Raw genomic sequence first — 16,049 nt, 5'->3', positions numbered from 1 at the left:
CTTTTATCCAGAGTTGCACTGCATCTCCACCTAGTTCCCATTTTAATGGTACTCGGGTTGGTGGGTTTCCAGAACGGCAGGGTTGACTTCATCTGTGTGTAAGAACTTCCCGAGATACCACTGCCGGCTCACCCGCACCCTTCTATCTTCTACGGAATGTAGGGCAGACTGGTGACCAGAACGGTTACTTTCAAGTTAAGAATAGCAATCGGTTGAGGCCGACTTTGATTCAGGATCCTAATTAATCCTTATGATCTCCAATTTATTGATGACGAGACTGAGGTTTGATGTTTTAAAGAGATTTGTTGTCATTCAATCGAGTGCCATTCGATCAAGATCACACTGGATGACCAAATTGGAATTCAGAGCCAACCCATTCCGTGGCTCTCTCTAATCCGTGACTACAAGCACCGGCATCCCTTGCTCTGCCCGACAGCGCAGACGCACGCATGCGCAAGGGCCGGGTCCTAGGCCCTCTAGTACCCCTCCCACCCCACCCCCGTCCTTAGTCCTAGCGGTTAGACTGAAAACCCAATCAGACGGCAGCTCGCCTCGCTCCACAACCAATGGGAAGGCTGTTGCTAACTCGGCAACTGTATTTTTAGCTCCAGTCTCTGGAACCTTGAGGGTCTGTGAGGGGCTTACGCCCCCGGTGGAACCCTCGAGGGGGAGAAGGAGGGGAGGAGAGGAGGAAAGAAATGGGAAGGGGAAGATGAGAGGTGGGGTGGAAGGGAGCAGAGCTAAGCGGCGGGGCGTGTGTGTGACGCGCGGCCCTCGCTGACGCACGAGGCAAATAGTCCCCGGAGGTGCCTCCAGGGCTGAGCTGTCCAGAGAGTGGGGGATGGGGCTCCCGGACGCCCTGTCCCCTTGGAGTTTGCCCTCCAGCCGGGCGGCGTTTCCCTTCTGCCATCCAAGAAAGCGCCCTTCAGCCCCGCGCCCTTTGCTCTCTGCCCCAGCCTGGAGCCATGATCAAGGGGAGAAGCAAGTTAGTTGTTTCTGAAACTTGGGGATCTCGCCACCTCACGTGGGCCCGGCGGCCGCGGTGGAGTCGCTTGTGGCTAGACTGAGACTAAAGGTCGGGGTGAGCTGCACCTGCCAGCCCCCGGGCCGGGCGTCTCTGCCTGTGACCTCACCAGGGCACAGCCCTACCGGACCGCTAACCCGGCGGCTCGCGCGCTCACAAAGAAGCAGGTGGCCTGCGCGCGGGGCCTCGTGCCCCCCGCCGAGTTCGGCGAGCCTCGCGCCGCCGCCCGGGGAGCCACCGGGGTGCGCGGCCTAGCGCCCCGTGCACGCCCAAGCGCCACTTGGAGCGACCCGAAGCGATCACCTGGGGGGACGAGCCGCTCGCCAACGTTCCGCAGGGGTCACCAGCCCGGGTGTCCGCTGGCGGGGCCCGGCGGGCGGGGGACGCGCTCGCGCCTGCGCGGAGCTGCCGCTGGGCTACTGAGCGCCGGAGCAGAAATGGAGACTAGTTGTATCTCAGCTCTCGTCTCCTGACTGTCCCGCTCTGCAAACCCCGCTGAGCGGGTCCCGGGCCTTCAGACTCCTCAGATGAGGCCCGCGGGGCTCGGAAGACTCGGGCAAACTCGAATTTAGGTCCGAAACGTTCCCAGGGCACGCGTTGTCCCAATTGTCCACCCACGACAAGGCCGCAGTTGGGACCGTGCGAGCGCAGCGGCGACGGCTGGACGGTCCATAAGTGGAAGGACACGTCGGGTAGCTTTGGGGAACGGACGGGCTGCAGGGGCAAGGGGGAGACGGCGGAGACCGGTCCCTGGGGGCCCAGTGGGCAGTTCCTGCCCTCCATGACCCTGGCCGCACAGCTGAGCGGCCACCGTGTCTGGCCCAGGCTAACCAATCGCAGAGTTCACTTCTAGCCACACAGGGACATGTCACAATGAGCACGCTCATTTCAGAGAGTCCTGCGGAACGTGAAGAAGATAACACCCGTACAGTGATGGGGCCTGGGTGACACCTAGCAGTTTGTCAACGGCTGCTAACTGGAAAGTTATGAGTTCGAACCCACCCTGTGGCGCCGCAGAAGAAAGGCCTGGCGGGTTACTTTCATAAGAGATTCCTGCCAAGAAAACCCGTGGGGGCAGTTCAACTCTCAACACACAGGGACGCCAGGAGTCCGGGCAATTGGAGGGTAACTGATGGGAGGTGAAGGCGTAAGGTTTGGGGCAGCCTTGTGAGGAGGGGAGACATTTCAGTAGAGAACTGGATGCCGAGAAAGCGAGGGCCACCAGATCAGGGGCAGCGATTCCGGAGCAGCCGAGAAGGACGGGTTCCGCTCAGCAGCTGCGCACGCGGGGGGTTGAGCCGCCAGTGGGTTGGAAGTAGTCCCGGCCCGGCGGCGGCCCCGCCCCTGCAGGGCGGAGGGACGCATCACGCAGGGGTGGGGAAGCCGGATCCGTGCGCAGGGTTGCTAAGGGTGAAACTTTTCATTGACTTTGCTCACTTCGGGCCCGGGCGGCGGAAGGTGCGGGTTGTCGGCGGAGAGAAGCTAGCGGCTCCCAAGACGCGGGGCCAGAAGGACAGGACCGCCCGCCGGCCACAGCCTGGCCCGTCTCCTGCCCCGCGACACGAGCCCCCTCCGGTCCCGCCCCGCCATCCCCGCGCTGTCGCCGCCGTCCGGCCCGCCCGCCCTTGTCCCCCAGCCGCCGAGCCCGACCTCTAAAAAGCTGAAAGAATTATTCTTGAGAGTCATAGCCCACCCTCGTCCAACCCCCGACCCTGAACGAATATAAGGACACAGGCCCCTGCTCGGCAAGGAAGGAAGAACGACCCCTGCCCCGCGCCTAGGAACACCCAGGAAGAAGAAGCTGCCCCGCGACCGGCTGCCCGCCCCGCTGCCTCCGAGACCCGAGTGAGTGAGCGAGTCCGGGCCGGGCGGGCGGGGGACCCCAGCCCGGGCCACCCTGTGAGAGCCAACCAGCCCCCGCACCCTCCACATTACTGTCTCCCCCCCTCCTACTGGCCGGCATTTCCTTGTGACCTGTATCTTCCTTTTTGGAACCCTGTTTCCCTGCGCGCCACCACTTGCCCTTCCTTGCACCTCTGACCCTAAGGTACCCCAGAGCTTCGTCCTCTCCCAGGTCCAAGTCCAAGTGTGCCCCCCACCCCCACCTCGCGTGAGGTGCATCTCCTTCCTTCCCGCCTCCAGTATCCCGGAGACTAGCTAGGAACGAGGGTTCCCCTTAAAGACCCCCACCATTAAATAAATCCGAGGAAGGAGGGGAGCCAGGCCTTGTTTTTCTGTTCCGCCTTGTGTGTGAAGGGGAAGGAGGTGGTAATTATGAAGAGGGTTTCTTTCTGGCCCCATGTAGCCCTAGGAATGGCACTCGCTGTCCCGGCCCTCTCCCAACCTCCCAACCCCCACCTTAGAGCCTTGGGAGGGTCAGGGTGGCCAGGATTCACCCTTTTGGCTCCAGGTCTTTATCTTCCTCGCGGTAGGGGGGATTGAGGTGGGAAACGCTGTATCCCTCGAGCAAGACCCTGTGGAGTGGGCTCCGATTGGTGCTGTGCATGTCTGGGAGAGCCCTCCTCTAGCCGCCGCCCTGCGGGGATGGACTATGCCCTTGACCTGGCAGGGGAGGTGGGTAGCAAAGGAGGCTGGGGTAAGCCTGAGCTCCCACCGCCAGCAGGAACCAAATCCACACACTGCAGCTCTCAATTTGGGGACCCCCAGAGAGCTAGCTCAGTAGCCAACCTTTCTCCTTGCCCAGCCCACGCCAGCCTGGGCCTGGGTCCCTATGCTCTGGTTTCCCAACAGAAAAGCCCTGTTAATGCATCCCTGGGTGCCAGTCCCATCCCCCTCTGTAGCCTATGGAGGGGGAGCCACTGTGTGTAGGAGGAAGGATTAGGGAGGTTTAGCACCCCATGGGGAGCTTTGCCAGGAGCTGGTAAGCCTAGTCCTGGAGTAGGCCTCTCAGTGGGAGGGGACTCACAGCCTAGAATTTTCAGCAATCAGGTGTCAAATGGATGGTGTTTTTCTTTCTGGTAGAAGCAAACCCTGTCCCGGAACCTTCCCCTCTTTCCTCTTCGGGACTTGGATTAGAAGGCCCTGGGCCTGCTGGCCCCGCGCCTGCCCACAGCTTAACTGGGAGTTTCTTTGGCCGAAAGAGAGGGCTGCATAAGTGGTTTAAGTCCTGCCTGCCCTAGCGGGGGTGCTGGAGCCCAGCCCGCCGGGCATTAGTAAAAAGGCTTGCTCCCCTTTGAATCCCTGTCCCCACAGCAACCAGGGCCAGGCCGGGCCTCGGAATGCAGAATCAGCGGCAGGGGTTTCTGGAGTGGGAGGGGACCTGACCTATCTGGCCCGCCCCTACCACCTCACCCACCAAAAACCCATTAAAAATAGATCACTAATTCAGCAGTCAGGGGAAGCAGTGACAGCGGGCTAGGGAAGGGAAAGTTAACCATTTGTAGGAGCCAAGGCTTGGCTGTGGTATGGTGAGACAATATAGGGAGTAGGCCTTGGGGGTAGAATTTATATAAAATGATTTGCGGGGGGGGCGGGCGCATCCACCACTGCGCGCATGTGCATCGGAAACTTTTCTTGCTTATTCTCATCCTCGGCCAGCTCCCCTTACTGAGCACGCGTAGTTCAGCCAGCCGAGCCTTCGCAAAGCTCCCTGGGAAGTGTAGTGTGCCGAGAAAGTAGGTCACTTGCGCCCACTACAGCCTGAGGAGTCTGAGGACCACCTATCCCAGAGTGCAGCGCGTGCCTTCCCCACCCACCTCGGGCTCTTGTCCAATCGTCCTGACTTCTCTGGAGCCCGAAGTGCCCTAGAAAGAGCCCTCCTTAGTCGGGAGGGGCCTGGTAGGCACACCCCAGCCTTGCCCAGTCTATGTTTTGGGGAGATGATGTGAGACTGGGCGCGGTGGTGGAGTCAGTCAGTACCAGCCCGCAAGGTGTGTCCCCACACCCTCCCATCTGGACCACCACCTCTGAGACCTAGAGGGTGTGGTCACCCCCACCCCCAATCTGAGTCCAGCTCAAGTACCCCGCACCCCGCAATACTCCTGCCTTGATCCACTCCTTACTACCTCCAAACTTTTCAGGCCTCCATTGAAGCAGCAGGGACAGTTCAAGGACGCGGAGACTTTCAGGGCATGGAGGCATGCTTTCATCGGTGCTGGTCTGGAGCGCAGTGCATTGCCTCGCCACCATTCCTCCTCCTACACAACTAGGGCTTCTTTTGTCAGAACTTCTCAGGGCCCCTTGTGCCCAGTCTTGTAGGGTCGTTGTTAGTTCGCATCCACTCAGTGGTGGTTTGGTTTTGGTTGACCTAGACTTCCCCCAGCTTCTGGCCTGCCCGCAGCCTCCCATCTTTGCCAATCAGGCATCTTATTCATTAAAAGACAAGTTATGCAAAGGATCGGAGTCCAGTTTTGGCTTTGTGCTCCTGTTTATACTGTAATTGCAAGAAGGGAGCAAGTGAGGGATACAGAGACTCTTTGTGCGATTGAACAGAATTCTCACATTTGTAACTTTTTAATACATTGACAAAGGGCAGATTTTGAGGTTTATAAACATAACACATTCTCCCTACTTTTGTTTTCTTTTGTCTCAGTGATTACCTTTCTTGTTCTTGTGACTCAGGGTTGGAAGGGATCTGTGGGGCTCCCTGGCCTGCTTAAAAGGAATCTACTTGTTCCTTTTATTGAACAGTAGTTCTTTCTAAGCATTCTGATCTTGCCACATGTCCATGAATATTTTATATCCAGCTCTCACATGTGGCCATTGCTTCAAAAAGCACAAATAAACCCAGTGGAGTGGTCACTCTTCTTTCGCTAAAGACAGGCTAGGACCCGTGGGTTTATCCTCTGTCCCATAAGCTTCTTGAAGTCAAAATTAGAGCTTGAGCTGATAGAGCCGAAAATCTCATTCTGGTTGACTGGCATTTTTGTAAGGTCCCACCCCATAGCCATCTGGCCTGGCCTGTTCGCCAATGAAAGAGGCCAAGGTTGCGTTATAGACTTCCTTATTTGTGCGGCAGTGTCACTAGGGAGGTAGAAATTGGTGTGCAGCTTGAGTTGCTGATGCCGCAAAAAATGGTTAGCTAGGCAGGGCTGGTGACAGTGGCTCTATTGTATTTGGGAAGCTTACTTCCCAATGGCTTTAGCCTGCATATAAAAGGCTCTCATTTTATGGACTGGACTGTGGGGGTGTTAGCTTAGAAGGTAATCATGTAGGGGAGTTGGAGGAGGCCTCGAACCATGCAGAAGCCCTGTGGTCTGGGTGCTGTACTGAGCGGCACAAATCCAGAGGCTCTGTGGTAGCGCGGCAGGGCGGTCGTGGGTTGGGTCAGAGAAGGTTTTACTTTCCGTGAGCATTTTGGAATCACAGTTTTTAACTGTAGCCTTTTTCTTGGGCACTGGTGCCAACCTTCTTGACAACTCTTTAGTCTCATCTCTGTCAGACCCCTCTGATGGCCAGCTGTGGCCTCTGTTCTTGAGAGGACGCATATGGTCCTGGCGACTGGCTTTCTTCTGTGCTGAGTCCAAGCCTCCCAAGCAGAGAGCCACCAATTCTTCCTAGCGTCCTGATTTGACATATGCCAGGGCCACTTGAGTATTCATAACATCACTTGAGGGTCCTGCTGATGAAATGTGTCACTACCTCGCCCCTAATAGGATTGTGAGGATGGCACAGGAGTGTTGTGCATGGGATCGCTATGAGTCGAAAGGGACTCGATTGCAGCTAACAGCAGCAGTGTGATAGTAGGGGCTGCTTGTCCTTGGTGCAGTGCGTGATGTGCACTGGTATGGAGAACTTCTCAAGTCTTACCCAGCCCACGGGCTGGGCGTTCCCTGATCCGTGGTGAGACCAGACCTTGAAGAAACTTGGAGATGAAGTCTGGATGCTGGGAGAAGGGGGTTTCCTGAGGCCATTATACACCGTGGAGGGCTTGGGAGAGGGGCCTGGCAGGCCCACATGACCCTGTGTCCTCACAGCTGGCTTGATAGGTCTAGCCACTTCATTTGCTTTAGCTTCACTTTGTCCTGTCCATCCCACGAATCCTTTTGTTGGGGGAGCTATGGCCCCACACCTGAGACTCACGAGACATGATTGGGCCAATGTTCTGGAAACTCGAGTCCAAAACCTAGAATGCTCCATAGTGGACCCGGCAGAAATCCGACTGAAAGTCTAGCCCCAGCCCTTCATAGGAGGGATGCCCTCAGCAGATCGGGGGATCGGCCTCACCTGGTGCTGAGCTCAGCAACACAGCGGTACCCAGAAACTCAGCCAGGAATAGGTGGTGGCCCTGCCTCCCCTTGGTAACCTGTTTCAGGTCTCTTCCCCACCCCAGTCTGGAACCCCCAGCATAAGTCCAGGGGGCCAGGCCACCCTTTTGGAGAAAGTGAGAGAGGAGGCTCTCCACTGCTGGGAACCCCACAGATATCTTCCTGAGACACTAGACTGGCCCAGCCCCAGGCAGTAATCCATTCTGACCTCTGTGGGATTTGGCCGTAAGCAGCTCCCAAAATAACAGGCTGAGTTCAGTGTCTCTCAGTCTGCCTTCTCCCCAGGGATCTCCAAACACTGAACCATGCTGAGCCAGTGCGGACAGGTGGTCAGATAGGCCTGGGAGACGATGTAACCATGGGACCCCCGCTGGAGGCTACAGGGGTGGGTTGGAGGCACCCCAGACCTCCCAGTGCTGCCACGCACGCTGGGTTGACCCCCACAGCCTGCTGCCTTTCCTTTCCTCCACTTCTCCGGGGCCCCCATGTGGGTTCTGGCAGATCTGAGCTTCTTCTTGGGGGTCATGCACTTGTCTCCGTGGAGGGCCTCTGGATGGGAATGCCAGTGTGGGCAGGAGAGCCCACAGAGCCCACAAGGGAACCAGGCTTCCTGTTCAGTGACCCGTGTCCTTCTCCATGGAAGGCGGGGAAGGAAAGGCAACTTCATTCTTGGCCTGTGACAGGCTGGGGGCACATCTCTACCTGCCCTTCCCCAGCTGAAGTAGGGAGTTGTGGGGCAGGGCAGGGGGTGGGGAAGGCATCATTACATAAAGTTCTGAATTCTCAGAATGGTGAGGACCACAGCCCCTGTTTCCTTTGACTTAGCTAAGCACAGCGCATTTTAGCGAGCGCTGATTTTATACAGTTCACCTCCTTGAGCCCACTTCCTCCACATGAGGCCCATGTTCCAGATGAAGAAACAGCAGCTTAAAAGGGCACACCCACGGTCACGTTCGTCCTTGGTGGAGCCGAACTGAGGGGGCGGGATCATCGGAAGTAGGTGCTAATCTTAGTCCTTTGTAGCTGCTCACGGTGCCCCCTTTGCCTTTCTCATTTTCCAGAGCCCTCTGGAGCCCAAGGCTGCCCGCCGTCCATCTCCTGCCAGTGCCTGTTGCCTGTGCACACGTGCCCTACGCTGATTCCCTACCCTGACAAGACCATGCAGCTGGAGATCAAAGTGGCCCTGAACTTCATCATCTCTTATTTGTACAACAAGCTGCCCCGGCGACGGGCAGACCTGTTTGGGGAAGAGCTGGAGCGACTCTTGAAGAAGAAGTATGAAGGCCACTGGTACCCTGAGAAGCCACTGAAGGGCTCTGGCTTCCGCTGTGTCCACATCGGAGAGACAGTGGACCCCGTGGTGGAGCTGGCCGCCAAGCGGAGTGGCCTGGCCGTGGAGGACGTGCGGACCAACGTGCCTGAGGAGCTGAGCGTCTGGATTGACCCTTTTGAGGTGTCCTACCAGATTGGGGAGAAGGGGGCGGTGAAAGTGCTGTATCTGGATGACAGCGATGGCTGCGGGCCCCCCGAGCTGGACAAGGAGGTCAAGAGCAGCTTCAACCCCGACGCCCAGGTCTTCGTGCCCATTGGCAGCCAGGACAGCTCGTTGTCCAACTCCCCGTCGCCGTCCTTTGGCCAGTCACCCAGCCCCACCTTCATCCCCCGCTCGGCCCAGCCCATCACCTTCACCACTGCCTCCTTTGCTGCCACCAAGTTTGGCTCCACCAAGATGAAGAAGGGGGGTGGGGCTACGAGCAGTGGGGGTGTGGCCAGCAATGGAGGAAGCAGCCAGCAGCCACCTCAGCAGCCCCCAACCCAGCAGCCTCGCTTGGCCCGTTCACCCACCAACAACCTGCTGAAGCACAAGAGCCTGTCTCTGTCTATGCATTCTCTGAACTTCATCTCGGCCAACCCAGCCTCACAATCCCAGCTCTCGCCCAACGCCAAGGAGTTTGTGTTCAGCGGCAGCGGCTCACCCAGCCTCCTCTTTGATGGGGCCGAGGGCCAGGGCAGCACCTTCGATGTGGCCCAGGTATTTGGGGGTGGCACCAACAGCCTCTTCCTGGAGAAGACGCCCTTCGTGGAAGGCCTGAGCTACAACCTGAACACCATGCAGTACCCAGGCCAGCCCTTCCAGCCCGTCGTGCTGGCCAACTGAACCCCAACGCCCCCACGGGGCCGGGAGCCCACGACCACGGAAAGGCCAAAAAAATAGGAAAAGAAAAACACAGAGTTCCAGTCTTCTCACTCTCGCTTCTAGAAAGAGGTCCAGGTCCAGCCAGGGCTCCCAAAGTTCCTCGTCCCGTGGAATACCCCCCACCCACCTCCACCCCTGTTTTCCTGTCTGCCTGGGATCCATTCAGTTAGTTTGGGTTTTCTACTTCTTTCTTTCTTCCTGAATTTCACATGTAGTTTTCTACATAACACCTTCGACTAGTGGCTTCCTGTGCTAAGAAAGGCCCAGATGTGAATCGCTGCACCTGGCTCCCTCTCCCTCTTCCACCAGGCGCCCACCAGGAAGGAGCTGTGGCTGGGCCGACCCTTCCCCAGAACAGACAACTGCCTCTGCCACCCTGTCCCCCTCTCACTCCAAGCCATCCAACCTCAGCAGGCCTTCTCGGGCCCTGCCACCAGGAAGGTCCGATCCCAGCCCCCACTCTCTCAGGTCTGGGCCCCAGGGAACGCCAGCCGGCCACTGGCCACCCTTCCACTAAGAGCTGATGTCTGTGACTGCCGAGTGTCCCACTTTGTCTCATTGAATTCCTGTCATCTCTGTGCTGTGGCCTCACCTCACCACCCTGCCTCGCCCTCCACTGTCACTAGAGGACCTGGAGAGAGCCAGACCCAGCCATCCCTGTGGCCTCTCCGGAGCAGCCCTTTCCCTGGGCCTCAGGGCAGGTGGGGAGTGGGTCCTGTGTACGTGAGTGTGTGTATGTGTGCGTGGTTTGCTGCCCTGTTTTTAAAAAGATTCCAAGCCATGTGGAAGTCCCACTCTGGATGTGGTCCTGGGTTGTAACAAGTGCTTCCCTAGCGCTCTGCAGGGCCTGCCAAGAGGCCCGCCTGGCTGAGCCCGAGTGCTCCTGGAAGCTCACTCTTCAGGAGGAGCTAGTTTCCAGACTTCTGAGGGATCTTCACTTCTGTCTTTGACCAAAAAAAAAAAAAGCTCTGAAGGGCTGAGGGGATACCTACTCTAATGCCTAAAAGTCCCCAGACTTTCACCTTCCTGTTCAATGTCCTTAACCCAGGATGGGAATTGCTCACCTGAGCACCTGTGGGGTTGGGGGGGAGTTAGTGCCTGAGCCTTGAAGTGAGACGCTGGGGTCTTCTGCTTGTGGTTCTGTTTAGTCCATTCGTGCCCTTGCCTGATCAGGAACTTCTTGGGACTCTGGCGATGCGTCCCATCTCACTGCCCTAACCCAACGCACTGGGCCTGGGTGCTGGGAAGCATGGGCTCCTGGTGGGGCTGGCTGGCAGCCCCTTGGCCATCCTGCCCAATGAGCTTGACTTACGGGCAGAAGACAGTTGTCCCTGCCACCTTTGTGGGCCAGCTTCCACGCCATGATGCTTTGGCCAAGTGGGCCACATGGTCTCAGAGCCCCCTCCCCAGGAAGTACCAAAGCTCCTGGCCCACCACCCTGACCCTTCCCAACGACCCCAGACTGGCACCTGCTGGAGCAGTAGACCCAGCCCAAGTTCTGCCTGCCATTTTCCCAGCTTCTGCAATGGGCACCTGCTCTACCTCTCCCTGCAGGGCAATGCCCTGGCTCCTTGGCCCAACACCAGCTGTCCTCTTGGCTTCTCAGGGGCCAACCTGCCTGGACCCACCCCCACCCCCGGCTCTACGCTCCTGCACAGGTAACTGGCCCAGGTGCACAGCTGCGCTCTGGGACAGGCTGGATGCTGCCTTATCCCCACCCCCACACCCATGTCTGCAAGTTGCTCCCCAAGGACAGGGAGAGGGGAGCCCAGCCCCTTCAGTGTCTTGAATATGAAAAAATGTGGGTTCAGGAACATGACTCCAGGACTCGCCTCTTGGGCCTGGTTCAGTCTGTCTCTTCTCAAATATAGGCATTTTTGCTTCAATTTCATTTTTTAAGAAAAAAACAAAAACCTGCACTAATTTATCTGGTTTCATAGGAAGACTACCCCCCCTTTTTTTTTTACATTTTTTGGTGTCTGTTTATATGGAATAATTTGCTACATTTGTAAAATGTAAGAGGTATATATAATATATGTATATTTCTAACAAAAATGCGTAATTTTTTTCTTTTCAAGATTCTTAAAAAGAGGAGAAAGATATTTTTTCAGGAAAAACAAACTTTTAAAAAAGAATAAAACCTTTCTCCACCCCTTCCCCCCTCTTCTCTCTACCAACCCTCTTTCCCAGGAACAAACCAAACGTGGGCTGTCTTTGTGAGGAATGTAACCCTGTAGTTTTTCTCGATGCAGCGAGCTCTGGAGGCTGGGGTTTTCTCTCTAGCCGGGGGACGGGAGGGGGTGGGGGGCACTGTGGTAACCGCGGAGAGGAGCTGGAGGGGGCAAGGTGATGAACTGTGTCTTTTGTGAAGGAGGAGTACAGCTGAGCATTTTGTATTCAGAATGTTGTGCAATATTTTGAAATGGGACGTTGGTGTGTGTAGAGGCTTAGTTTAAAAAACAAAACAAAAAGATTGATCAAATCTGTACAGTTTATATTGTTCCAGATTTTTTTAAGTTTGTATTAAAAGCATGATATATAATAGCCTTCTGTGTGGTCCCGGCTGGTTTTGTTCCGTGAGGGAGACTGGTCTTCCTCAGGGTGGACACAACTGTCACCTGTGCCGTCAACACAGGACGTTTTCATGTGCCCTCTGTCCCAGTCCTTGTCCACCTTGGGATCTGGTCCTGATCCCAGGTGCAGGTTCTAGAAGATGGAGTGCTTGCTTAGGGGAGGGGTGGGCAGAGACCCCTGAGCCTGCTCTAGATGGTGCATACCCCACACCATAAGACCCTTACAGGAGGCCAGGTGACGAGCCCAACGGAGCCAGGGTCTGCCCCCAAACCTCTTGCTTAATTCTCCGTCCTTTTCTTGGGCTGAACAATGGCACAGAGCTGCTTTAAAGGGGAGCTGACGAGTTGGCACCCAGGACTGGAGGACTCCACCCGCTGTAAGGACCCAGCCACTCTCCTAGTCCTCCCCCTAGGCCCCATTCCCAAGTGCCAGCTCCTGTTGCTTGACACCTGAGCCCAGTAGGGCCCCTGCCCCTAGAGAAGGCAGCCAGGGGTGAGCTGAATCCTTCATTTTCACAACAGCCTGGCGATGAAAGGTATGCCCAGCCGTCTGTGGCACAGGCAGGAACTGCTTGCTCATGGCAACACAGGCGTGACCTGGTGAAATGGAAAGGCTGCCAGGGGCCCCTGCCCTGCAGCAGAGGAAGAAAGCTTCTGGTAGACTCAGTACACACTGCCCTCTGGTCAATCCTGGCTATCCCCCCACCCCAAATAACACTGCCAGGGAGTGGATTCCAATTTGAGAGTGACCCTTCAGGACAGAGTAAAACTGCCCCTGTGGGTTCCCAAGGGTGTAACTTTTGACAGGAATAGAGAGCCTTATGGTCTTGAACTGCTGAGCTTTCAGGTAGCACTCCAGCCTGGAATGACTGCACCGTACAGTTTCCGAGACTCAGTCTCAACCAGAGCAGGCTGCTGGATTTCAACCACCAATCTAGCTGTTAGCAGCACGGTGCACTGCCAGGGCTGCTCAGCATGGCTCGCTCACTTGGCAGACAGTCCCCGTCCCTGAGCACCCATTCCCTGGCCTGGACAACACGATGAGAAACCATCTCCAGGCCAGGTAGACACAGGGGTCCTGAGAGCCCAGAGGGCAAATAAGGCTTCCTGGAGGAGGAGGTGGGAAAACACAAGGTCACCGGAAAGGGGAGAAGCCAGGCCACAGCCATTCCCCAGGGGACATTCTTCTGGCAGGCAACTTGTCTCAAAAGAATTTAGACTCCTTTGGAAGCCACAGGGGCCAGTCCAATCCCTGCCACTCCCACCCTGGCACCTAAATTCCCTCCCCTCCAAAATGGGATCATCAGAGGTGTGCCTGCTTGTGGAACTGAAATGACATCCCAGGTGCAAAGTGCTGAGCCCGAGGGCTGGCCAGGAGCAAACAAATCACTGGCCAGGATCCTTCTCACCATGGCCCTTACAGCCCATCCTTGACTGCCCCCAGCCAGCCCCAGCCAGTCTATTTCCTTCCTCAGCAGTCAGGCGACGCCCAGCCTGCCAGCACCAGGCCAGGCCAAGGAGGTGACAAAGGAAACTGTTTTGGGGTGGAGACAGAGCTGAACCCCCACCCTGCCCTCCACCAAGGGGGGAAGTGGCCCTAGCCCAACCAGGCAATGCTAAATGGAGCTGACCACTCACTCCTCCCTTCAAGGGCTGGGCCTGGACCTGGGCCCTCCCTGTGCGGTTGAAACCTTCTGGGAGTTCCCCACTGAAGAGGCGGACTGGGCATTGGGGTGAGTCATAGGCGGGAGAGCCCTCCTTAGTCACTGCCACTTGAGCCAGTGCCTGTCAGCTGAAGTCCTGCCACTGTCACTCCCCATGAGCTGGGGTGGAAGGCCACAGGTCTTGCTGCAGCCTGCGTTTCCTGGGCCTGGCCAGTTTGACCAAGTCCTGCCTGGGGAGGACTGGGATGGGTCAGGAAGTTCCTCTGCCCTGCAGCACGATGGACCTCAGTGGGAGAGGTGGGTTCCTGCCCTCCCAGAGGCCGGGTTACTGTGTAACCCTGAATGCTGCTCTCCCTCCACATCTGTCCCATTGGACAATGAGGGCCAGGGCCCTGTCCAGCTGGACCATCTGAGTTAGGCCTTGTGCCCACCCCTCCCCCTGCCCCACTAGCTCCCTGAAAGGACCCCTCACCAGAAAGATGAGGAGAGAGAAGTGGGCTGATCAGCTGGGAGTTCCTCCAAAACACAGGGGCCACATCAGACTACTCCTGGGCTGATGCAGGGCCAGGGGAGTGTGAGCCAGAAACAGGACCTGGCCAGACATCTGCGCTCATCCAACCTGGCCCTGATTCACCGCCTCCACCCAACATGGAGTGCCCCAAGTGCCCGGCGCTTTAGACAGGAGGAAGTAGAGGAGAACACAGGCAAGGTCCCTGCTCCCCTGAAGCCAACGTTCCACTGACCACAAGTAAATAAATGAGAAAGTGCCAGATGGTGAAGATGTACTATGAAGGTAATCACTACCAGTGACAGTAACGAGAGACAATGGCCCCTTTAAATTGGATGGTTAAGAGGACTTTTCTGAGAAATGAACTTGGAGCCATTCTCAGAATGAAAAGGCCATTGCTAGACCAGTCCTGTAAGAGACAAAAAGCAGGGGGGGGGGGGGGGGCGTGTCCACAGGTGAGCAGCAGAAAGGAGCAAGTGGTGCTCTGGGAGTGAAAAGCAGCACACAAGAGGTCTCCAAGGTTGTCAGGACCGATCACAGGCCCTGTTTTCACCTAAGGTGCCCTGGTGATTCGTGGGAGACATGTTAGGCTGCTAGCCACAAGGGCAGCAGTTCAAACCCACCAGTTGCTCTTCAGGAGAAGACGAGGCTTTCTGCTCTTGTAAAGATTTACAGCCTCTAAAGCCCAAATGGGGAGTTCGACCCTGTCCTCTAGGGTCAGTTGGAGTCAGAATTGACTTGTTAGCAGCGATTCGTTGTTTTTGTTTTTCAGTCTCACTTTCCATGTGAGAGACCTGTGTGTGGTTCCCAGCCAGTGCACCCTGCGTGCAGACACCACCATCTGTCAGGGGTGGCTGTGTGTTACTGACAAAGGAAGGTGGGCTAGGAAGAAAGGCCTGGCAATCTACTTCTAAAAATCAGCCGATGAGAACCCAGTGGATCCCAAAGGCCTGATCTGCGATGGAGCACAGGGCTGATTCAGGGCAAGCCAGCATTCTGTTCCATTGTGACCATGAGTGGAGCATCCTAGACAGCAGCTAACAACAACGGAAGCTCTGTGTGTTGCGGGCGAGGGGCTGGACTTGATCTCATCTGTGTCCCAGGCTGAGACAGAGAGCTCTCGCCTCCATTCAACCGCAAACCTTCCCAGAGTTCCAAGCTGTGCTGGTGTCCTTGGGGAGTTTCTTCTGGAAGAAGGGCTTCCACTGGGGCAGATCTGGACCAAGTCCTTGGGGGTTTCTCAGTCCTGAAGCAGTGAGATGGAAGGCAGGCCCCAAACAAACTCAACTCACCGCCATCGACACTGACTCACTGTGACCCCATAGGGCAGGGGAGAGCTGTCCTTGCGGGCTTATAAGACTATAATTGTTTACTGGAATAGAAAGCCTCATGTTTCTCCCACAGAGCAGTGGGTAAACTCAAACTGCTGGCCTTGCAGTTAGCCCAGCGTGTAACCCATCACACCACCAGGGAGACAGGCCCAGGGCACTAAAATTCAACACTTGCTCAGGGCTCTGGCAGGAGGGAGGGCGCTCCAGGGTTTGTATCACTCAGGGAGGCTCCTACCAAAGCCCAGAGGGCTTTCCCAAAAGCTAAATGAAGCTAGGGAGCAGGCTTAAAGACAGCAAGTGGTGCTTTAGTCCAGTGCTGCTGCTGGACTCCCAAGGTGACACATGGATATGTCGTTGAGAGCACCCCGGAGTCACTGGAGAAGGGGGACTTTCAGGGGCACAGAAGTGAGGGAGTCAAGTCATGGACCCAGCCAGGTGAGAGGGCTCCTGCAGGAAGCCACAGAGATATGCAGAAATGTAGACCCCAACATGAAAGCCTGTAGGTAGCTTTCTTAGCTCAACTAC

At 56.6% G+C, this 16,049-nt stretch overlaps 1 protein-coding gene across 1 annotated transcript; it reads left to right on the top strand.

Moving 5' to 3' along the window:
- Window positions 1–1,174: 1,174 nt before the first annotated feature.
- TOB2 (transducer of ERBB2, 2) lies at window positions 1,175–11,994 on the top strand. The gene is made up of 2 exons (XM_075553637.1): window positions 1,175–2,869; window positions 8,313–11,994. Exon 2 carries the CDS (start codon window positions 8,411–8,413, stop codon window positions 9,407–9,409), a length of 999 nt encoding a protein of 332 aa, XP_075409752.1. The 5' UTR covers window positions 1,175–2,869; window positions 8,313–8,410; the 3' UTR covers window positions 9,410–11,994.
- The last annotated feature ends 4,055 nt before the right edge of the window (window positions 11,995–16,049 follow it).

Source organism: Tenrec ecaudatus, chromosome 6 (assembly GCF_050624435.1).
Source record: "Tenrec ecaudatus isolate mTenEca1 chromosome 6, mTenEca1.hap1, whole genome shotgun sequence".
NCBI classification, from domain to species: Eukaryota; Metazoa; Chordata; class Mammalia; order Afrosoricida; family Tenrecidae; genus Tenrec; species Tenrec ecaudatus.
Note: the sequence above shows the minus strand (reverse complement) of the source record. Positions and strands in the feature narration are given on the sequence as shown.